Source organism: Ahaetulla prasina, chromosome 2 (genome assembly GCF_028640845.1).
Source record: "Ahaetulla prasina isolate Xishuangbanna chromosome 2, ASM2864084v1, whole genome shotgun sequence".
Lineage (NCBI taxonomy): Eukaryota > Metazoa > Chordata > Lepidosauria > Squamata > Colubridae > Ahaetulla > Ahaetulla prasina.
In genome coordinates, this window is record NC_080540.1 from 171,245,426 (window position 1) to 171,270,809 (window position 25,384).

General features: G+C 39.5%; 1 protein-coding gene across 1 annotated transcript in view; it reads left to right on the forward strand.

Moving 5' to 3' along the window:
• Window positions 1-1,953: 1,953 nt before the first annotated feature.
• LOC131190188 (LIM homeobox transcription factor 1-alpha-like) overlaps window positions 1,954-25,384 on the forward strand; it is a 107,775-nt gene continuing 84,344 nt past the window's right edge. Inside the window, exons 1-2 of the mRNA XM_058167282.1 lie at window positions 1,954-2,011; window positions 17,932-18,118. Of these exons, the coding sequence (XP_058023265.1) occupies window positions 1,954-2,011; window positions 17,932-18,118 (245 nt within the window). The remainder of the gene's footprint in view (window positions 2,012-17,931; window positions 18,119-25,384) is intronic.

Here is a 25,384-nt window from a genome sequence, read left to right on the forward strand (position 1 = left end):
CGTACAAGTTATGAGGCTAGGAAACAAATGATGACAGTCCCATTCCAAAATCCAAAACAGACTCTAACTAACTAGATTATTTACCCCATTTGGAGTTTCTTAGCTGGCAGGTGGAAGATGGATTTATGGAAAATAAAAACTTTCTTCTATCTGAGTACAGCATAAGCTAGTTTGTCTCTCCTTATCGCTCCTTTTTTGTTGACTAGTTTCTCTTTGACAGGCCCATCTGCTGCTGCCAGGCCTGGAGGATGAAGACTGAAGAGGCCCCCTCTTGTCTGCAGCAGGCCATGCCAGTCCTGGGTTATGGTAAGTTCCTAGTTTTGGGGAAATGTGTTGAGCTCCAAAGAATGTTGCTTGATAGTGAGATTGTATAGCCCCTGTATAGTCCTCTAGTCCCTGTTGGTTACACACTAATTTGTTCCAGATTAGCATGACTTTGGGGAGCTCTGATTTAACACCCTATTTTCTACTCAAACAAATTATGTCAACCCAGTTTACCCTGCCCCCACTGATAGATGAGAATGACATTCTACACTTTCTATGTTTGTGTAACATATTGAATGGGCCAATTAAAGAATTCATGAGATAAAGACAACATTCGTATAACACATTAAGCTTGGCTAGTTGTAACCTTGATTATTTAGTTAGTTTGACATGAAGCACGAATTCAACTGTTTATGGTTCAATATCTGGTACAACTGCCCCAAATAGTTAAATTCAATAGCTAGGTTGTGTGAATGCCACCAATGTGGCTTAATGTGGTACGCCAGTTGCGCCCCTTTCTGGACCGGGATGCCCTATGCACGGTCACTCACGCACTCGTGACGTCTCGCCTGGATTACTGCAATGCTCTCTACATGGGGCTCCCCTTGAAGGGCATCCGGAGGCTGCAGTTAGTCCAGAATGCGGCTGCGCGGGTGATAGCTGGAGCCCCTCGTGGCTCCCGTATAACACCCATCCTGCGCAGACTGCACTGGCTACCTGTGGCTTTCCGGGTGCGCTTCAAGGTGCTGGTGACCACCTTTAAAGCGCTCCATGGCATTGGGCCAGGTTACTTACGGGACCGCCTACTGCTACCGAATATCTCTCACCGACCGTGCGCTCTCACAGAGAGGTCTCCTCAGGGTGCCGTCAGCGGCAATGTCATCTGGCGGCGCCCAGGAAGGGCCTTCTCTGTGGGGCTCCCACCTCTGAATGAACTACCCCCCGGACTTCGTCAGCTTTCGGACCTCCGGACCTTCCGCCGCTGGCTTAAAACATATTTATTTAACTGTGCAGGACTGAGCTAGATTTTAAATTACTGGTTTTAAATTGGGTTTTATTCTATATTTTTAATTCTAAATTAACGGGCTTTTAGAATAAGTTTTTAATTGTTTTATATTGTATTTATATGTTTTAAATGCCTGTACACCGCCCTGAGTCCTTCGGGAGATAGGGCGGTATATAAATTTGATCAATAAATAAATGATCAATAAATTAAAGGAACCATATTATCTGAAAGCCATATGACTCTAATGTATGCCATGTCACCTTCTTAGAGTGGAATAGCTTTGCTGTCCTCATATGAAGTGGAGGAAACCTCATCTCCAAGCTGAAGTTCACACCCAACTGACATTTGGTGTCCCATCTCCAAGTCTTTTGCTTTAGAAATGGAGAGAAGGGGACCCATCTCTTGTATTTCACTCCAATATCTTTGCCCCTTTGGTCGCCATAATGTAAAAAAGATGTTGAGATTCTAGAAAGAGTGCAGAGAAGAGCAACAAAGATGATTAGGGGACTGGAGGCTAAAACATATGAAGAACGGTTGCAGGAACTGGGTATGTCTAGTTTATGGAAAATAAAAACTTTCTTCTATCTGAGTACAGCATAAGCTAGTTTGTCTCTCCTTATCGCTCCTTTTTTGTTGACTAGTTTCTCTTTGACAGGCCCATCTGCTGCTGCCAGGCCTGGAGGATGAAGACTGAAGAGGCCCCCTCTTGTCTGCAGCAGGCCATGCCAGTCCTGGGTTATGGTAAGTTCCTAGTTTTGGGGAAATGTGTTGAGCTCCAAAGAATGTTGCTTGATAGTGAGATTGTATAGCCCCTGTATAGTCCTCTAGTCCCTGTTGGTTACACACTAATTTGTTCCAGATTAGCATGACTTTGGGGAGCTCTGATTTAACACCCTATTTTCTACTCAAACAAATTATGTCAACCCAGTTTACCCTGCCCCCACTGATAGATGAGAATGACATTCTACACTTTCTATGTTTGTGTAACATATTGAATGGGCCAATTAAAGAATTCATGAGATAAAGACAACATTCGTATAACACATTAAGCTTGGCTAGTTGTAACCTTGATTATTTAGTTAGTTTGACATGAAGCACGAATTCAACTGTTTATGGTTCAATATCTGGTACAACTGCCCCAAATAGTTAAATTCAATAGCTAGGTTGTGTGAATGCCACCAATGTGGCTTAATGTGGTACGCCAGTTGCGCCCCTTTCTGGACCGGGATGCCCTATGCACGGTCACTCACGCACTCGTGACGCCTCGCCTGGATTACTGCAATGCTCTCTACATGGGGCTCCCTTGAAGGGCATCCGGAGGCTGCAGTTAGTCCAGAATGCGGCTGCTGGTGATAGCTGGAGCCCTCGTGGCTCCCGTGATAACACCCATCCTGCGCAGACTGCACTGGCTACCTGTGGCTTTCGGTGCGCTTCAAGGTGCTGGTGACCACCTTTAAAGCGCCCATGGCATTGGGCCAGGTTACTTACGGGACCGCCTACTGCTACCGAATATCTCTCACCGACCGTGCGCTCTCACAGAGAGGTCTCCTCAGGGTGCCGTCAGCGGCAATGTCATCTGGCGGCGCCCAGGAAGGGCCTTCTCTGTGGGGCTCCCACCTCTGAATGAACTACCCCCGGACTTCGTCAGCTTTCGGACCTCGGACCTTCCGCCGGGCTTAAAACATATTTATTTAACTGTGCAGGACTGAGCTAGATTTTAAATTACTGGTTTTAAATTGGGTTTTATTCTATATTTTTAATTCTAAATTAACGGGCTTTTTAGAATAAGTTTTTTAATTGTTTTTATATTGTATTTATATGTTTTTAAATGCCTGTACACCGCCCTGAGTCCTTCGGGAGATAGGGCGGTATATAAATTTGATCAATAAATAAATGATCAATAAATTAAAGGAACCATATTATCTGAAAGCCATATGACTCTAATGTATGCCATGTCACCTTCTTAGAGTGGAATAGCTTTGCTGTCCTCATATGAAGTGGAGGAAACCTCATCTCCAAGCTGAAGTTCACACCCAACTGACATTTGGTGTCCCATCTCCAAGTCTTTTGCTTTAGAAATGGAGAGAAGGGGACCCATCTCTTGTATTTCACTCCAATATCTTTGCCCCTTTGGTCGCCATAATGTAAAAAAGATGTTGAGATTCTAGAAAGAGTGCAGAGAAGAGCAACAAAGATGATTAGGGGACTGGAGGCTAAAACATATGAAGAACGGTTGCAGGAACTGGGTATGTCTAGTTTAATAAAAAGAAGGACTAGGGGAGACATGATAGCAGTGTTCCAATATCTCAGGGGTTGCCACAAAGAAGAGGGAGTCAAACTATTGTCCAAAGCATCTGAGGTCAGGACAAGAAGCAATAGATGGAAACTAATTGAGGAGAGAAGCAACTTAGAACTAAGGAGAAATTTCCTGACAGTTAGAACAATTAATAAGTGGAACAACTTGCTTGCAGAAGTTGTGAATGCTCCAACACTGGAAATTTTTAAGAAGATGTTGGATAACCATTTGTCTGAAATGGTGTAGGGTTTCCTGCCTAAGCAGGGCTTGGACTAGAAGACCTCGAAGGTCCCTTCCAACTTTGTTATTCTATTCTATCTACAGCTGATCTGTTTTTTCTCTGCATCCCAACATGGGTCAATGCCAGGTTAGTCAAATCAGAGAATAAACTCTGACTTCATCTTCCCCACAACAATAAATATGAAAAGCAAAAAAAAAAAAATTAAGTCAGAGGCAAATCTCCATGAAAATAACTTTTCATGCCAGTGAGAAGTTTAACATTTTCACATCAGTCAAGAAACTATTAGCAAAGTAGACCCAAAGCTGGATATAGAGATACGAAAATAATGAGTTAAGTCAAACACTTCTAAACGCCAAAAGGCTCTTCGTTGGACACAAGATAGAGCTTGGCTTAAATAAAGAGCATTATTGGTTTATTAATTGCTTATTTACACAAGCTTCCATTCTATCCAATATTCTGACTTCGAGTAGCTTACCAAACTTAAGCAATTATGGATCAATTAAGGATAAAAGTACAAAATATACCAATAAGCAAACAAAAAATAACAATCTCAACCATTCAACCCCATGTCAGCACTTCTTTAGAAAAGCAATATTTCATCTTTCTCTATAACTCCTCCTTAAAATGCCCTGTTTTCACTGCCCTTCAGAACAGTATCAGAGATGAGGCCATCCTTATCTCTGGAGATAAGCTGCTCCAGAGACAAGTGTCAAATTCATCAAGAAGGCTCACCCATGGGGTCCCTGTTGTTGACATTCCTTCAGCATGGCAAGCTGGAAAAGGCCCTTTATCTTGGACCTCACTAGGTGGGTAGATTTTACATTGGAATAGCCAATCTTGCAAATACCCTGATCTTAAGCCCCAAAGCCTCTATAAAGAAGATAACCTCGAATTGCACCTGGAAGCTAATTGGCAACTTGTACAAGTCCTCAGTAGTGTTACAGGAAAGAAACAGGCCAGGCTTGTTAGTACTGGGGCTGCTGTACTCCAGACCACTGAAGTTTCTTGTTGACCTTCAAGGACTCTCCATGTAGAATAAATTGCAGCAATCCATACAAGAGGTGACAAGGCTACGAATGGCCCGCAGAATCTTATGTGTAAGGAGGATGGCACTAGGGTTCTAAGCACGGAAGCAGAACCTTTTTGAAAGTTAAGCGTGGATTGCTTCCAGAATCAGGAGGCTTCCAGAGTCACTCTGTTTTGCCATGGATATCTTAAAGCCTTGTTTCTCCACCCAATGGACTGCAACTAGTGTCCACCAACCCTTTGAACCCCTCAGCAAGAATATTCCACAGCTGCAATCCTGCCACTTTCTCAATAACTTCCCCTAAATCTACAGGCCAATAGTTGAACAGAATAATTAGGTCAAGGGATAGCTTTTCGAAGAGGGGACATACCACTTTCTCTTTTAAAGTAGATAGCATAACCTCCTTACCAAAGAATGCACATCCACATCCACTCTCCCATCACATTCCTGGAAGCTTTCACTATCTAGTTTGGGACAGGGATCCAATACAATGATGGAGGAGCTAAACTGCCCACTTTCTCAGGGATCCTCAGGCTCAAACCAATCTAGATGACATCACAAGACGATGTAACTCTGTCATGACAAATTGGACTTGCCTAGCCAGCATGCAATTCCATGTAAGGGTGAGTTTATCTTCCAGAGGTCTCACAAGCTCTTCCCATTTTTCCACTAACAACTAAATTTCAAGTATAAGAGAGTGAATCCTTGGTTTTTTTTCTCATTCAAGCCTTCCATTCTGGAATTCTCTTCTTACCCTCAAAAACTAAAATTCTTCTTCCAATTGAGCTTACCTCCAGGGGACTTCACGTACACAACCTTGTGATTTCTTTGGCAACAATGTGGAAATGGTTTGTCATTGGCATTTTTAACATTCTCCCCACCCCCAACATTTCAATCCCTCCTATCCTTCTCATTGTTTGGTTTACACATATTATACATTGTCATAGCATATACTCTGTTTCCCCCAAAATAAGACATCCCCTGATAATAAGCCCAATCAGGCTTTTGAGGGCATGGCAATAAGGCCAAGCGCTTATTTCAGGGTTCAAAAAAATATAAGACAGGGTCTTATTTTTGGGAAAACACAGGTATTATTATCCTTTTGAATATATTGTTAGCCATTTTAGTGTTCTTTCATTTTAATCAAAGAGGCTAAATTATCTTACAAAATAAACAGTACAGCATCTCAAGTACTAAAACTATATTTAAACAAGCTTTATAACTGTAAATTCAAAAAAAACCCCATATAGTTGATTGAAAAAGCATACAGAGAAAGAAACCTCTGTAATTGAAATTCAGAAGGTACCAGACTGTTGGTGGTACAAAGTTGTTATTTTATTTGTACTCTTTTTTTCCAATAAAAAACTACAAAAATAATAGTAACAGTAATAAATCATTGAAATAATTATGAAAACTAACTTATTAATATCCAATTTATAATATTTATAATAGATAGGGTTAGAGAAGATAAATAGAGATATTTTTAGGCTTTTTAAATAAATGCCCACATTGTGTTAGCACTGTTCTCAGGAAACATGAGGACTAGAGACTTTGAGCAAAATATTAATTTAACTTTGGAACCTGTTGTTGGCGAGCATCTTCCTTTTATTTAAGGGACGTGGTGGCTCAGGGGCTAGGACGTTGAGCTTGTCGATCGAAAGGTTGGCAGCTCGGCGGTTCGAATCCCTAGTGCTGCCGTGTAACAGGGTGAGCTCCTGTTACTTGTCCCAGCTTCTGCCAGCCTAGCAGTTCGAAAGCACATAAAAAATGCAAGTAGAAAAATAGGGACCACCTTTGGTGGGAAGGTAATAGCGTTCCGTGCGCCTTTGGCGTTGAGCCATGCTGGCCACATGATCACAGAGACGTCTTTGGACAGCACTGGCTCTTCGGCTTTGAAACGGAGATGAGCACCACCCCCTAGAGTCGGCAACAACTAGCACATATGTGCAAGGGGAACCTTTACCTTTATCTTTAGGCAGGTGAGAAAGAAAGAAAGTAGGATTGTTGCTTCTTTTAAGAACTGTGTAAAAACATATTTTGTTCTACAATCATTCCTGATCCTTCCAGGATAAGGATCTCTTTCCCTTTTTTACTGCATGTAGCTCCTTTGCACTCCTTTGCAAATTGCACTGCAGAGTAAGTAGATCTGGTCAGCCTGTGCTTTATTCAATAGGGTTTTGCTCCCAGGTAAGTCTGTATAGGATCGCAGTCTGCACAACACTCCTGGATTGCCTCTGTAAGCACTGATGAGGTCTGGGGAAAAATATATCCCACTCAGTAACTCTCAAATAAACAATCTGGAAGCAAATAATATGTGGAAGGGAGTACAGAGACCATAGAAATGGTATCTCTGGGACAATTATGCCAGAGAGTTTCCACTTACGCAGCAAACCTCGGCATTTTGCTGTTAAATAAACAGGAATAACATCGCACAAGAGAGGATTATTTTCACAAAGCTCAAACCATTTCCATTTCTTTATGACTTTTAATTTCGGTCTGAGCGCAGGCATGATCGGTCTGTGGATGTGGGGAGCAAAACAGATCTCGGTTAGAAGAAAAAAGCCTTGCTCCCAGCTATTACCATCTCCCTTTGCCCTCGTTGTGGGTCTGGGTGTGTATTAAATCTGCCAAAGACTGGAAGAGAAATATATCGCGGTTACAATATCTGTGAAAGTGAAGCTCCAAGGAATTGCAAGGCTGATTCTGATAAAACCTTTGTTATTTAGTTATGCTCGCTGCTGCTTGGTTCACTTACTCTGAATTAGGGCTTTGCGTGTATGAAGAAATCAGAGAGCATGATTGTCATGCCAGAGAGGACAGGAGTCTCCTACCTTTAATAACCAGGTAGAGAAGGAAAGTTTGAAAGGTGCTGCTTCTCCTGAGAATTAGACCTTATCCATAGCAATAACTCTGCCACCGCTCCTCTGCCACTCTGGATGCCGCTACCTTCCAAAGAAAAGGCTTTTGTTATGAATGTGGCAACCGGGGACTTGCTTCTCTTGTTTCAGGAAGGCACATGGCAATAATGAGATTTCCTATTCTTTTGATAAAGCCTACAGGGCAGTGGTGAAATCTAAATTTCTTTCCTACCAGTTCTATGGGCATGGCTTGGTGGGCGTGGCTTGGTGGGGAGGTCATGTGACTGGGTGGGCGTGGCTATGTGACTGGGGAATCAAAAGACAGAAACTCACTAACAATGTCCTGCTGGAGCAGGGTTGGACTAGATGACCTCCAGGTCCCTTCCAGCCCTGGATTATCCTCGGAAGCTGCGTCTAGTGGATTTGTAGTCCTTCCTTCCTCTCCTCTCCTCTTTCTTTCTTTTTTTCTTTCTCTCTCTCTCTCTCTCTTTCTCTCTCTCTCTAACAAACCCCCCCACCCCCATTTTTTGCCTACATCCCCCATTTTGCCTAGCAGGCTTCAGCTTTTTTAACCTTTTAAAAAATGCTTTTAAAAGTTGAAAAAAAAAGCCTCTGATGATCAGGCACCACAGCTGGGATCGTCAGAGCCTTGTTTTAACCCTTTAAAAGCATTTTTTTACAATCTCTTTGCACTGAAGACCTGACCTCCTGATGTCATAATATGCTGGCTAGGAATTCTGGGAACTGTAACCATCAACACATCAGATCAGGCAAGACTTGCTCTTAGGTACCTACCACAATCTTACCTAATCCATCTCTGTCAAATGGGTATCATGGTCCCAGACTTCTAAAATGATCTAAGATTACACGATCCTTGCTAAGTAATAACAGTGGACATGTTCAGAAACACTTGGAGGTTTGAACAAAAGCTGGCAATTGGCCACCAAAGGAACAGCACAGCAACATAAACCAACTTGGCTTTAAAGTCTAATTTTTCGCTGTGCAAGGGGGAAAAAAAGATTGGAGCATTCTTGCTTGCAAGTTTCACTTGCCAGTAATTACCATCAAAGATAACAAAAGGTTTCATTTATTCAAGTAACCCATACAAGAAGCTAACAGCAGAATGTGCTTATTTGGGTAGTACAAACACAATCAAAAACAAATGAGAGCTGTGATGATGTGTAGTAAGGAAAATGTTCCAAGTCAGATTCAGTCATGTTTTTCTCCAGAATGCTCAATCTGATTTTATATCCCCTTTATTGCTTCCTTCCCTCCCCATAATCAGAATTTCTTACCCATAGTCTTCATAGGACTGTTGGGAAGAATTTCTTTCTTATGATCCCCTTCCCAAAATACTTTTCTGGTTTCTATTAAATGTTGCCTTCCCCTAAACTTGCAAATTCCTCTTTTCCTACTGATGCCCTTTTCATTGCCATTATTTTGATGATAATATATATGTAGCTTGAAATGAAAGGTTTGGGGAGGGTACAACTGCTGTCCCATATATATGTAACAGAACGAGTGCTACCAAAGTCAGCAAATCTTATTTCTAAATAGATACAGACATATAAAATATTAAAATTCCGGAAGTTGTTTCTTATATTGCAGTGAAAGGCAATCAAATGAAATATTCAACTGAAATACCTTCACATGTAGAATTAAAAAATATGGTAAAAGCGTATCAAAACGTGCCTTCTCATGCCAGTAATTCAAATGCTAACAGATGGGAAGATGTCTCTAATTCTTTTTTCACCGGGATTGATAATTGACAATGTACCTGTTTAATGTCTCCCTTAGAGTAATATATATGTGTAATATGCTTAAACCAGATATTTGCACGATAAAGAATGGTCTTTTTTTCTATATATTTTTTTCACATTCTTTCATGGGTTCCCACCTCTTTTTTATTTGATTGGAGTTCTGATCAGTAGTAATAAGCAATTAAATAAGTCAATTGTAGTTGTTTTCATGGTCATGGAATAAAAATTGAACTGTTTCCTCTTTATTGAATACCATTATATCCCCCCACGTGCTTCTTGCTTTGGATCAAGACAAATTAAATATTAAGTGAAACACACCTCCTGGTTCTATTATCCTTACCTTTCTTTCAAGATAAAAAGTAAGCTATTTCAAGACAATCATGCCTGTGACCCAGTAATCCTTGAGGTGTGTCTTGTAACCCAATAATTCATGTCTAAATTGCTAATGCTGAATAAAGACCTATACTGTACACTGTCGATGCAAGTCATGTAAGGCAGGTTGGTAATCCATTCAGTTTTAATTTAGAACTTTTTTTCAGCAAGGAAAAAACTAGGCTGATAGATTTGTCCTGTATAAGTTATGGTTGGAAAGTTTGTTTTTTCTAAGACAGCTCTACATATACTATGACCACCCCTACTACTAAAGTATTTTCAGTATATTAAAATTGGTATTGGTGTCCACAATGACCTAAGCCTTGGTTTGTTTTGACTAGGCTTGAATGAATAAACTCCTGTGCTTGTGTAACGCTGAAGTTTGAAGTTGATCATCAAGAATTAGCATATGAGCAAAAGGGAAAGTAGGCAAACTAATCATCTGATGAATCTCCTTTGCCATGTGAAGCTATATTATATATCTCTTAAAATTATTCAATTTGTACTAAGGCCATCCCCCCTCCCCACCTTAGGTAAGTTGATATAGTAGTCCTTTGATATCAGTCTAGTTGTTTTCCTCTGGAAAACACAGTTAGTTTTGTTTGGTTTTGGCTTTTCTGTAATTTTCCTCTTTCTGAATTTATATTCCTACTTATGAATTAGCATTTACATTATGCAAATGTTCCCTTCTATATCTGTGATGCATTTCCTCTCTTTTGGAGATGGGACATGCAAGGGACTATCTCAGTGTGGGGGGGAATTGCATTTATTCCTGCTCTGAGTACAGAGATGCTTAAAATCTTTTCTATATATTTATTTATATGTACATACATACCTATATATTACAGATAATAGCAGCCCAACTTACCAGAATGACCATAGGAAGCGTACAGTCTAGAGTGCCAGTTTGGTGTAGTGGTTAAGATGCTAGCTCAGAAACCAGGAAACTGCGAGTTCTAGTTCTGCTGTAGACATGGCAGCCAACTGGGTGACTTTGGGCCAGTCACACTCTCTCAGCGGAACTCACCTCACAGATTTGTTGTTGTGGGGAAAATAGGAGGAGGAAGAAGCATTAGGTATGTTAAGTGCCTTGAGTTACCTATAAAGTAATAAAAGCTGGATAAAGATTTAATACTATAAATAAATACAGAGGATAAAACCCCACCCCAAAATAGCTGCATTTATTTAAAAAAAATATCCAATCATATAGGAATAATATAGCATATGTCTGTGGTTGAAAACTAATTCCATTTCTAGTCAGTAAAATTGTTACTAAACAATCCAGACAGTGAGGCTCATGTAATCTCCCACCCCAAACACCATGGAACTTGTAACTCTTTAATGCCAAGATCATCCAAATCTCTGGGGATATGGTGTTCCACAGGGCAAGCATAATGAAAGAGAAGGCATGGCTCCTAGATCCCACATGATATTTGCCTAATAGTCAGGATAGACCTGGAACATGCCTGCTGGCTTTGATGGGACAAGCAAGGCAATCAGAGATAGGTAGTCCAGAGGTGGGTTTCAGCAGGTTCTGACCAGTTTTGGAGAACCAATAGCGGAAATTTTGAGTAGTTCAGAGAACTACCTCTGACTGGCTCCGCCCCCATCTATTCTCTGCCTCCCGAGTTCCATCTGATTGGGAGGAAATGGGGATTTTGTAGTAACCTTCCCCTGGAGTGGGGTGGGAATGGAGATTTTACAGTACCCTTCTCCTGTCATGCCCACCAAGCCACGCCCATAGAACCGATAGTAAAAAAAATTTGAATCCCACCACTGAGTAGTTCCACAAGTAACTTGGCCCTCAGCCATAGAGAGCTTTATAGGATATTTTGAATTGTGTTTGAAATTCCACTGGGAGTTAGTGCAGCTTCCAGAATTAGTGGAACTGGCAGATACCCTCAAGGAGAGAGAATCCCACAAATAATCTGGTCCTGTGCCATTATGGGCTTTAAAGCTAATAACCAACACCACCTATCACCCCTGGAAAGAAACTGGAAACCTGCACAGCTTATCCAGCAGTGGTGCAATATGGGTGAACCGTAGAATACCCCAAACTGTGTGTTCCACCAATTTCTGGATGGTCTTTGAGGGTACTCCTACATATAGCGCATTGCAGTAATCCAGCTGGGAAATACCAAGGAATGAGTAACTATGAGCATGGCTTCTCAGTCCAGGAATGGGTCCAAGTGGAGCACAAGATGAATCTGTGTGAATTGCTCACTAGCTCTGTCCTGAGAAGTGCAACCTTGACAAGAATCAAAGATGGTATCTCCCATAAACCAGAGAGAACACACACACACACAAATACCCTGACATCAACTGGGAAACAAACTCTGCACCAAGTGGAAGATCCAACAGGTTCCTAACAAACCTAGCAGACAACTTTGTTTCCCAAAAAATAGAGAAGGCGACAAGGGGATCAGCCATATTGGACTTAATTCTCACTAACAGAGATGAAATGATAGAAGGTGTTGAAGCTACAGGAACCTTGGGGGCAAGTGACCACGCAATATTGGAATTCAACATTAAGCAAATACAAGTAGTAGAACAAAGTCAAACTAGAGTCTTGGACTTTAAGAGAGCTAATTTCAATAAACTTAGAGAGATCTTGAGAAGGATTCAATGGATGAGAATCCTCAGGGGGAAAACAACTCAAGAAGCTTGGGAAATTTTGAAAAGTGAGATTATAAAAGCACAGTCTAACACAATACCAATGAAGAAGAAAATAGTAGATCACAAAAGAAACCAGCATGGATGCATAAAGAACTATCTGACAAATTGAAAGACAAAAGGACAAATATAAAAAGTGGAAAGAGGGGCAAATAACTAAGGCAGAATATCAGCAACAGCCCGAGCCTGTAAAGATGAAGTGAGGAAAGCTAAGGCTCACAATGAACAAAGGCTAGTGACACAAGTAAAAATAATAAAAAGCTTCTTCCAACATGTTAAAAACAAGAAAAAAGTCAAGGAAACAATTGGCCCATTGCTGGGAGAAAGTGGCAAGAAGATGGCAAGCAACAGGGAGAAAGCAGATCTACTTAACTCATATTTTGCATCTGTCTTTACACAAAAGGAAAAACAATCCAACCTATCAAAAACAGCACTACAAAAACAGATTAGAAACACAAGTTAAAATAGGGAAGAAAATGGTAAGTGAACACCAGTCTACCCTAGACGAGTTCAAATCACCAGGACCGGATGGATTACACCCCAAGGTTCTGAAGGAACTGGCAGACGTGATCTCAGAACCACTGAACTATATCTTTCAAAGATCCTGGAGCACAGGGAGCTGCCAGAGGACTGGAAAAGAGCTGATGTAGTTCCCATCTTCAAAAAGGAAAAACAGATCCAGGAAACTACAGACCTATCAGTCTGACCTCAATACCGGGGAAGATTCTGGAAAAGATAATCAAGCAACGAATCACCGAACACCTAGAAGCAAACAAAGTAATAACCAAAAGCCAACATGGGTTTGTCAAAAACAGATCATGCCAGACTAATCTTATCGCATTCTTTGACAAAATGACAAAATTAGTAGACCAGAGGAATGCTGTTGATATAATTTACTTGGACTTCAGTAAAGCATTTGATAAAGTAGACCATAACCTACTACTAGATAAAGTAGAAACATGTGGGTTAGACAGCACCACCACCAGATGGATTCGTAGCTGGCTGACCAACCGCACTCAACGTGTAGTCCTCAACGGAACTACATCCACATGGAGGGAAGTATGCAGTGGAGTACCCCAAGGCTCTGTTTTAGGCCCAGTACTCTTCAACATCTTCATCAATGTCTTGGACGAGGGGATAGATGGGGAACTCATCAAATTTGCAGATGACACCAAGCTGGCAGGAATAGCCAACACTCCAGAAGATAGGCTCAAGTTACAGAAAGATCTTGACAGACTTGAACATTGGGCGCTATCTAACAAAATGAAATTCAACAGTGAAAAAAGTAAGGTTCTACATTTAGGCCAAAAACAAAATGCACCAGTACCGTATATGTGGTACCTTGCTCAATAGTAGTACCTGTGAGAGGGATCTTGGAGTCCTAGTGGATAACCATCTAGATATGAGCCAGCAGTGTGCAGCAGCTGTTAAAAAAGCCAACACAGTTCTGGGCTGCATAAACAGAGGGATAGAATCAAGATCACGTGAAGTGCTAGTACCACTTTATAATGCCTTGGTAAGGCCACACTTGGAATATTGCATCCAGTTTTGGTCGCCACGATGTAAAAAAGATGTTGAGACTCTAGAAAGAGTGCAGAGAAGAGCAACAAAGATGATTAGGGACTGGAGGATAAAACATATGAAGAACGGTTGCAGGAACTGGGTATGTCTAGTTTAACAAAAGAAGGACTAGGGAGACATGATAGCAGTGTTCCAATATCTCAGGGGCTGCCACAGAGAAGTGGGAGTTGGGCTGTTCTCCAGAGCACCTGAGGGTAGAACAAGAAGCAATGGGTGGAAACTGATCAAGGAAAGAAGCAACTTAGAACTAAGGAGAAATTTCCTGACAGTTAGAACAATTAATAAGTGGAACGACTTGCCTTCAGAAGTTGTGAATGCTCCAACACTGGAAATTTTTAAGAAAATGTTGGATAACCATCTGACTGAGATGGTGTAGGGTTTCCTGCCTGGGCAGGGGGTTGGACTAGAAGGCCTCCAAGGTCCCTTCCAACTCTGATGTTATGTTATGTTATGTTAAATCCAGAACCACTCAATTTTACTGGGGTTTATTTTTCACCAGACCTTAATATTGTGATACACATTTGCATCACTGAGGAGGCAGCAACACTTTCTAAGAGTACAACTGGAAGAGGCGATGCAGGGCTGCTTGATATTTCAGGCCCCATGTAGCCCTGAGAAGGTGGCAGCCAAACCAGGATCAATTTTTACTATAAATCTAATTTATCTCTCTTCTCAGTGGATTTTCAGCCACGGGCAAAGAGAGAATTGTGTTGCCTGAGTTAGATGTTTTTTTAAAAAAAATAAATAACATGTGGGCCAAATTCTTTCTGTGCCTGAGGCAGAAACCTCCTGAAGCATCTGTCTCTGGATGTAGTGATGTAAAGATAACAATATAAGAAATAATATGCTGCTCATATATAACACCAGGTGTTGCTCTACATCTAGCTAAAACTGAGTTCAGGCAGGAGAAATAAGAGTCAACAACTAATTCTGTAAGCAGCCATGGAAAACAAGACCCCTGTTTTGGTTATAATTTATCATCAAGATTCCATTATCATAACCTCTCATTTGTTTCTAGACAAATGGAAGTTGAAATAAAAGCTTTGAAGTCTGTTGTTTAGTTATGAGAAATATTTCTGTACTTGTCATCCTATTGAACACTCCCAAAACATTTCACAAAATGATGAAATAGTTCTGAAATAAATAATTTAAACATGGAGTGATAAAACAGAATAAACTTCCCTACGGGTAACAGTACAAAGATTTGCTACAGAAGATGCTGTCTGTGGGTTCTTTTATGACTTTCTTGTGGGTTACATCACACAATGAGACAAATAATCAATGTGCAAATGGAAAAGAGGGCTTTTCTTATGCTTGTCTCCTTGTGAGAATTCCCAGACTAGTTTATTTCTTTGTTTCAATGGGCAGGAAAAATATCTAAATGTTGTATGATCTAAAGTTCTGCTCTTCTCTGTTTTAAAATAAGTCTGAATTCTGATTTATTAGTTTGGATTTAATCTAACATTTTGTTCTGTATACTGAATATTGTATGGAATACTGTATGGAAAATCCATAGGAAAAGATCTAGAGGTGCCTACTGAGATTCAGCTGCAGAATTTTAGAATACATTTTAATCTTGTCAGTTTATTTTGTTTAACATATGCCTGCTATCAAAACTCTGTGCAGCAAACCCCATCTTAAGAGGCACTCCCAGCTTTCTGTCTCAAAGTGAAAAATTCCTTTCCTAAGACGATGCCTAGTCTCATTCCATGCCCTTCTTAAAATCAGTCTGCTTTTTATTCGGAAGAATTATGCTCATCTTTTTTTAAAGGTCTCTTTTGCCCAGAAAACTTTCTCAATTTTGATAAATGTGGATAAATATGTTTTCTGCTTGACCGGCATACTAATTTTCTTTTGCTTTATTCAAAGAACGAATTAACAGCGACTATCTTAAATTCAACATTCATTTAATGGCTCTGCTGTAACTCTGTGTTTTGTGATCTCTTTGTTAGTTGCCTCTAATTTTCCATGCACTTTCCCTTTGTACTCTGTTAATAAGTTCAATTGACTGGGGAAAACCAATAGATGAAGCATCTGGCGACCAATGAAGCAACTGACCATTCAAGCAATTAACCTAGATTTTTTTTTATTTATGCAACACCAGCCAGGCATTTGCTCAAATCTTCTACAGCAATCAAAAACCATTGCCCTGAAAAAGAGTTGCACTATCTTCCTTTTTGTATGCTAAAAACCAGCAGCAAGGAGGCAAATAGGCTGATACGTCTTCACCACCTTTCTGTTTAAACCCTGCAAAACATAATATCCAATGTGGCCAGAGCTTCAGTCTAAGCCGCTGGGCAGAGATATACACAATAAATAGAGCCTGCAAAATGAAATTTAAAAAAATGAAAATAAAAGCAAGGAAGACCAAAAGCAAATGACATGTGCCTAATATAATCCCCCAACTCAGCCCTGAAGGAAGAAAGAAATCCATTTGACAAAAGTTTTATGCTTTATTTAGCTCCCTCCTAAAGCAAATCTTCAATGCTGGATGGTGTTTTTTTTAAGCCATGTGTACCGTTGAGAAGCCATTGAAGGGTTGGCATAGATCAATTCACTGATAACCCTGATCAGATGATGCTGTATATCACACACAGCCAATTTGAAATGAGTCTGTCATGCTTGAGTCAAAATAACAGAAATGGAAAGATTATCAGTGAATTATCTTTTCAACCTGTAAACCCTGGAAACGGACTAGATTAACCTTCCCCACACTGCTACCCTCCAGATGTCGGACTTCAACCCCAGCCTCATTAAAGGATGACATTTGAAATCTAGCACATCTGGAAATCACCAAATTGCTGGAGAGCTAGATAGATGGAGGGCTATGAGAAGATGAGCAGCAGTAATTTTTATAGTAACAATAGAGTCAGAAGGAATGAAGGGTAAGGATGATTATATTTTCTGCGTTTTGGGGTTTGTGAAGGATTTGGATTTAGATTGTTGTACTTTATTATGTTGGAACTCTGACATTTATGGATGCTTGATTTGGGGATTGTTTAGAATTAATAAGCGAAACCTCTTTTTAAAAAGTAGGATTCGGACATGAAATAGAATCCTTGTGGATTTTGCTTCTGTGTTTATTCGATTTATGCCCACTACAATTTCCAGATTCTCAAACTGGGTATGCGATTAAGTCCTTGGCTTTAGTGATCTCTCCGTGACATCACCAGGAATCAAGCTCAGCTGAAAAGAGATTTTATTTATACCTCACCTGAAAAATATTTACAATACATGCTACTTAATAGTAAATGTGTATATACAGATGGTTGAATCAGAAGTTCATATTTTACAAAATCAAATCATCAAAAGTTTTAAAAAGCCTAATCCATGTCATACTAATAAAATAATATTGTGCTATTTACTTGCAGCTATAGATAATTTACTTGCAGGATACCGGTGAGTCTTTGGGACCTGTTATTTGAGTCTTTGGGACCTGTTATTTGAGTCTTTGGGACCTGAATGTTTTTTTTTTAATTTATTTATTTTGTCACAACATCATACAAAAAGATTATATAGTATATACACATATAAACGTTTTTATAAGGCACCTGATTGCAATCCTGTACATAATAGAAGTAAATCCTATAGACTTCAATGGCACGTGATTCTTAGAAGACAAGCATAGGATCACATAGTAACACTCCCAGTTCAATGATAGAAAATAGTCCCCTTCATATATTTCAATATCCAATCATGCTAATGGCTATATTCTAAAGATCTGAGGGGGGGGCTACAGTTCCCTACTCCTGTGCTGTACCTCAGACTTTCACTTTGAACTTTGCAGAATGCATTTGCTCACAAAACAAGTCTGCTGAGATTGCCAACAATTATCATTCTTTTCTCCCATTAGGCTCGGAATCGAAAATGCGGGAGGTTTGCGCTGGTTGCAACACCCCAATCTCAGATCGTTTCCTGCTGCGGGTGAATGAGCGCTCTTGGCATGAGGGCTGTGTAAAGTGTGCTGCTTGCCTCCAGCCTCTCTCAGGCACATGCTATTGTCGCAACAGGCAGCTCTACTGTAAGCATGACTATGAAAAGTAAGTGCCGGAAATTTGACTGTCTGAAGCTTGTCATATTTGCCTTCGTAAGAAATTCACCAACTGAGAGAAAAGGCAGGGTTTTTTTCAAAGATGATTGTGAAGGGATGTATTTATCTACGAATACGTGTGGGTGTGTATCCATCCATCTATCTCTACACATACACACTTACTTAGAAGTGAGTTGACAGGTTTGCAAGTTGGCTTCAGTTGTCACCCATATCATAGGAACAATTTTCAATCTACATTAGCAGTAAATAGCTATCTGATGTCATAACATAATCTTGCAGAGTTGTGGTGTCATCAGCTGTCATGCGTGCAGTTGTAATGTCACAGATGAATAGAGCAGATTCTTGCCGGGCACAGATTGGACAACTAAAAATTGAAGAGACAAAAACCACTCGGTCCCTTGGGTCACATTTGAATGTTTGTACAATGACATAGTGTTGGTGGAAGTCTGAGTGATGCGATTCTAGCATCTTTTTGACCTGTTACGTATGATATAGTGTTCATTTTTGTTACAATCTTTTCTTATCTAAGGACCATAGTTCTCTGAGGGATGAAGACTTCTAATGAATGAGTTTGCTGCTACGTGAACAGATTGTTAACAGTGTGTTGAAATCCATTCTTAGATGGGATTTAATGAAAGCTGTGTACTAGTTTTTCGGAGGCAAACTAAATCTGCGGAAAACAGAAAAGCCCAGTTTTGAGTCAAGAATATATTCTGAGTAATAAGAGAGACACTGCAAGAGTTAGCTTACTTTGTACTCATTTGTTCTTCTGTATTGAAGTTGGATTTGAAGGAACTGTTTGGCAAGTGAACAGGACTGCTTAAACAGTTATTGGTAGAATGTTGTGTGGGGATCTCAAGTCAGTAATGCAATGCCACTACAGTTAGTGTGTGAAGGCAGTAGTTGTTAAAACATCACAGTTGGTATCTAGAGGCTAGAGGCTAGAATTAGGAGCAAAAAATCAGACAAGATATTAAAGGTTTGTTTTTTTTCCTGGGAGATAAAAATATCTGAAATTAGAAATTATGAAGAAGGTTCAAAAAAAGACCTACATGCATGCTGTACATTCTCCTCATGCTGCTCCTTATATGGGGAACTCAGACAAGCATTGAGTTCCCCATATCTTATTAATTTCATTGATTGTTATTGGCTTGAGAGCATGATGCTTGAAAATACTTCCTTTTCCATAAGGAAGTATTAGGTCCTCTCCTGGAAAATTGTCCCAAATACATCCTTCCTTCCTTCCTTCCTTCCTTCCTTCCTTCCTTCCTTCCTTCCTTCCTTCCTTCCTTCCTTCCTTCCTTCCTTCCTTCCTGTCACTCCTAGCAACTACTAGACAAACCCCTGCAGTTTTATTGGCAAGATTTCAGAAGTGCTTTGCCATTGCCTCCTTCTTAGGGCTAAGAGAGAGGGGCTGACCTAAGGTCACCCAGCTGGATTCATGCCTACAGCTGAACTAGAACTTAACAGTCTCCCATTTTCTAGTCTGATACCTTAACCACTACATTAAACTGGCTCTGCAATTCTTTGCTGATTACTAAGTACATGGATTAGGTTTAAGTACATAGTTTAGATCAGTGCTTCCCAATCTTTTTCCTCCATTACTCAAAGCTGCTCATCAGAGAGTCCTTTTTACCCAATGTAAGTACAACTCTTTAAATCAGTTTAAACACCCCAGTTGTGATTGGGTAATTGGTTAATGCGTCATTACCTAATGAAAAACTGCTTTTACCCAACTTGGAATGATCTGTCCATGTCTGGGAAACACTTTAGAGTTTAGAGGACTTTTTTTTTTTTTCAATCGCAATTGTGCTGATAATAGAAAATATGTCTGCATAGTTGAAAGGCTTTTAAAACTTGTGTGAGATAATCTATTTGATCTCATAACAATAGAAACGTTAGATTGTTGACTTACCTTTGAATCACAACCAACATCTTTTGTGAATGCGAAAAATTGTTTCACGTTTGATTACTAATGCTAATTTAACTAGATTCTTTGCCTCAGATTCCCAACAACTTCACACTTATTTTAAAATTCAACTTTCTTTTCACTCGACTAAAACAACTTACTATATCCCTGACATGAATTCCTTAGGCTTTTGTCTCCTTTCCAGAAAAAAATGTCCAGTGGTGTCTGTGTGTGCCTATGTTACATTTACTCTGTAATTTGCATTAGAAAAGTGAAGATGAAAAGGGAAGTTTAACCTTTTCCCTACCAGTAGCTTCCCATTTTTCACAAATCACCGTCACCTCCAGCTGCTTTTAATTTTGCCAATGTCTCAGACTTATGTCTACCTTGCAAACATGACTCTAATACCTGAACTAATAAAGGAAACAGAATTAAGTGGACGGCATTAAAGTTCTTTTTATGCCCATGCAAAACTTTTCCTTCTGAGGAAAGGCAGGAAGGAAATTATTTTTATTTTTATTTATATGCTGTCCAGCTCCCAGTTAGAAAAAAAAACCCGTAACTGCTTTATTACAGCCAATTACAGAGGATTATACAAGTTTACTCCTGGTATAGCTGTGTATGCAAAATGTGTGCTTTTATCATTTTTCATGCCCTCTCCGTTCTTTGATGATATTCAGTGCCAGGTTTCTCTACTCGGGTCAAAAGAAAGAGAGAGAAAAGTACAAAGAAGATGTGGCTTTTTTTGTAATAGCCAGCCCTGCTTAAAGTGGTGTTAACTTATGAAATTCTGAAGTAGAATAAATGAGTCTTGACTCTAGAGTAATCCAAGATACACTATTTAGAATAAAAATGATCTGATTATCAGCATTCTTTGTAAAATCTAATTCTGGGTGTTCTCAGAACATATATTGTGGTTAAACGTTGCTCAGCTGTTGTGTTCAGTATATTGTAATTAACTGATCACGATATTTGACATTTCGTGATAGTTAATAGTGTTGGATTATTTAATAAGTAATATATAAAAGATGAGCAGGCTGAACCATAAGGCAGAGTTAAGCATGTCATCAGTTTGGAATCTTTGGGCTCCCATAGGAGACCTAACTCTAGTCCCTTGTGAATTCTGTTTATCCTTATCTAGCACCAATTTAGCATTGACCATTAGCTAACCAGTTTTTTGTGTACAGGTAGCAATAATAAACTCTCTAGTGTTCTGAACTCAGCTAGTGTTCCTGGTTCTTTGCACCTGATATAATAGTGGTGATTAGCAGCTCAATGTACTTATTAGTTGTCATGAAATCCCAGGTAACAATGACATACAATGGTAACTAACGTTTAATAGGTTTTCATAGGAAATATGCAATAATATTAACTCTTGATTGATGTTAGCCAAACCATGCTGGACATCATCACAGCTAAAGTTTATTAACTGTCTGTTTTGTGATGAAACTGTACATTCTATATGCACACAAAGTTGTTTTTTTAATTTAAAAAGTTATCATTCAAAAGTTGTGCATGGAAGTCAGGCGTTTCCATACCTATCAAATATTTGCAAATATTCATTTTAATTTTGATTCACAGATCTTTATTGTTAGATATGGGAACTTTGCATGTCCCATATCTAAATTCATTTTCTACCAACTGTTCCATGTTGGTTTTCATTAACAACGCTAGCAGTTTGTTCAGTGATATTGTTAATTGACTTGCTTTATCGGTAAATAAATGTATCAATTTATCTGTGCAGTGGATCAAAAGAAATTCATGTGAACGGTACAATTTAGAGAAGAGTGCAGAAAAAGTATTGAATGTAATATAAAATATGTATGCTTGAAATTATTAAACATCTTAAAAGATCAGTTGTGTTTTAAGATTTCTGTTGACTAGATGCAAAACGTTGGTGTCCTAACTGCAAAACCAGATTAAAATAAAAATAAATAATGCAAATAAGTGCCTATTAATGGATACTTCTATGTCAATTGATACTGAGATGTGAAGATTGCAAAATCCAGCTTTTAAAATCAGTTTTAAAATCTAATATTAAAAAAAAATTCTAAGTGGGTCAAATAATTATTTTCTTGGTGCATTTTTCAGAAATCGGTATGAGTTCATGCATGAAATAGGTTCCAAGGACACACAAGGAAACTCATTTTTCTGAATACAGAAAGCCAATACCAGGATATACACATATCATTGGGAGAGCCCTTGCAGTTACTTTATATATATATATATATATGTCTCCATTCCTGCATGGATTTGCTCTATTCTGTTGTTACCTATCGGCCTTACTCCCTTGGTCCTCTAGGAATCAAATCCATTTTTTCATTAAGTCCTTAATACATATTCACAGAAACAGTTGTGCAATTAAGCATTATTAGTGTCTGTATTTTATGGTCTTTCAGGGAATCCCCTTCAACTTAGCATGTCAACCTGGATTTTCCCTCTTCAGGTGACAATGTACCTTGTTTCGTTTGCGTACTTTAAAATTATGTTAATCCAAGCCAGCTGCCTTTGGAGGGTTTCCTGCTGAGGATAGCCCTGGATGTTTGCCCTGAACATTTGGTGCACCCTCCTTGAACCCAAAGAATGCCAAGTGTGTAAGTTTCTTCTTCTTGCCTATCACTCCCCTCCTTTTCCTGTCTTCCTATCAACACTGTTGAGACTAAGCTTGTGTTGCATGCTCCTAAGGGCGAGGACCTTCCTTCTTTGTTTATTGTCTAGAAAAACTGCCCTGGTTGAGAATGATTAAATAAAATTCCCTCCCTCAGTCCTCGCACAGTCCTTTGCCAGCCAGCGAGAAGGATCAAACCGTATCATAGTGTAGATGTTTTTGCAAACATCCCTCCACTTTCTCAAATACATTGTTATGGGCTTTTAATAGAGAGCTTTTAGGTTGCAATGTCCAAAAACCAATGGGCTGCAGGGAGCACCCCACCACCCTGAATGTATTTCCTTCAACACTTTCCAGTGATAAGCTGGAAAAGAGCCTGCAGTAATTGCTCATTCTGAATATGTTTTGAAATGATTAACCAACACTCCAGATCCATTATATTCTGTTGCTGAGCCTGAAAGTACAAGGCTGGAGGAAAAGAGGTGGGAGGTTGCTATCTCCCAACATCAAGAGCTTTGATCATCGAGCTTCACGCTCAATGGGGAGTACATTGACTGCAGGGGTTACATACGTTCAGCACTGTACCTTGAGGCTTCAACATCAGCTTCAGAATATGTTCCACAAGGCATGTTATCTGTCTGCTCTATCAGTCAGGCCCTGTTCACAAACCAGCAAGAGATTTCTATAACGGTCTCTAAATTTCAGAGGGCACTAACTCTAGCACATTGTCATAGCAGTTCTGGAGAGCCGATACAAAAAAGTCCCATATGAGCTGAGATTGTGCCTCTTGTGAACATGGGGCCATTGAAACCACAGCTCATGTATTGTACCTTCTATAAGGATTCATGGACTCATGACTTCCACTAGACCAGTGATGTTGAACCTTTTGGGCATCGAGTGCCCAAACTGGAATGCATGCCAGAGCGCTGGAACACGTGCCATAGGTTTGTCATCACTGCACTAGACTTTCCCCCAGATAAGTACACCTATAGGACTATAGACTGGGGGAGGGATGCTGCATAGTTTAGCCCAGCTTTCTGATTATATCAAAGGCTGGTAGCCTTAGAAGAGTCTTTAGGTTAGCCCAGTGGTTGGGTTCAAGTAATTTAACAACCGGTTCTCTGCCCTAATGATTTCTTCCAACAACCAGTTTGCCAAACTGCAGTTAACAACAGGTTCTCCCGAAGTGGTGCGAACTGGCTGAATCCCACCACTGGGTTACCCTCATTCAACTCTGAATTAGATAGCAAAAAGATACAGACCTATTTCTCTTTGTTGTGTCACCTGTAAAGTAATGGAATCTATCATCAACCAATCCATTACCCTCCATCTAGAAACAAACAACCTACTCTCTAATAAACAATTTGGTTTCAGAAAAAATTTATCATGTAATTTATAACTTCTTCACTGCAAAAACATATGGACTACAAATCTTGATCAGGGCAAAACAATAGATGCAATCAACATAGACTTCTGCAAAGCTTTTGACTCAGTAGTACATGATAAACTTCTCCTAAAACTAAAATCCTATGGCATCTCAGGACCCCTCCACAATTGGATATCAACTTTTCTATCAAACAGACAACAAGTGGTCAAAATTGGCAATGCTCTATCAAATCCTATTCCTGTTAAAAGTGGTGTTCCCCAAGGCAGCGTTCTTGAACCAACACTCTTCATATTATACATTAATGATCTCTGTGACTATATTATAAGTAATTGTGTTCTCTTTGCTGATAATGTCAAACTATTTAACACCAACAATACAGCTATCCTCCAAAAAGACCTGGACTTCTTATCTGAATGGTCTAAAACGTGGCAATTTCAAATCTCAACCAGCAAATGCTCAGTCTTACATATTGGAAAAAAGAACCTAAACACTAAGTACAAGCTTGATGGACATTACCTTACTGATGACCCCCACCCTGTTAAAGATCTTGGAGTTTTCATATAAAATGATCTAAGTGCCAAAGCCCACTGTAACTACATCGCAAAAAAGGCCTTAAAAGTTGTAAACCTAATCTTGCATAGCTTCTTCTCCAAAAACACTACACTACTAACCAGAGCATATAAAACATTTGCTAGACCAATTCTTGAATACAGCTCGACTGTTTGGAACCCATTCCACATTTCTGACATCAATACAATTGAACGTGTCCAGAAATATTTTACAAGAAGAGTACTCCACTCCTCCAAATACAACAAAATACCTTATGCCACCAGACTTGAAATCCTGGGTTTAGAACTACGCCGCCTTCGACATGACCTGAGTTTAACTCATAGAATCATCTGTTACAATATCCTTCCTGTCAAAGACTACTTCAGCTTCAATTGCAACAATACACGAGCACACAATAGATTTAAACTCAATGTTAACCGTTTCAATCTTGATTGCAGAAAATATGACTTCAGTAACAGAGTTGTTAATGCTTGGAATATACTACCTGACTCTGTGGTCTCTTCCCAAAATCCCAAAAGCTTCAACCAAAAACTATCTACCATTGACCTCACCCCATTCCTAAGAGGTCTGTAAGGGGCGTTCATAAGAGTACAAACGTGCCTACCATTCCTGTCCTATTGTTTTCCTAGGTTATATCCAATTAATATAGTTATTACATACTCATACTCATATATATGCTTATATATTGTATAGTTATTTCATGCTTATGCTTATATATACTGTGTGACAAAAATAAATAAATAAAAATAAAAGAATAAGTTAGGAACGTTGATGTAGCCCT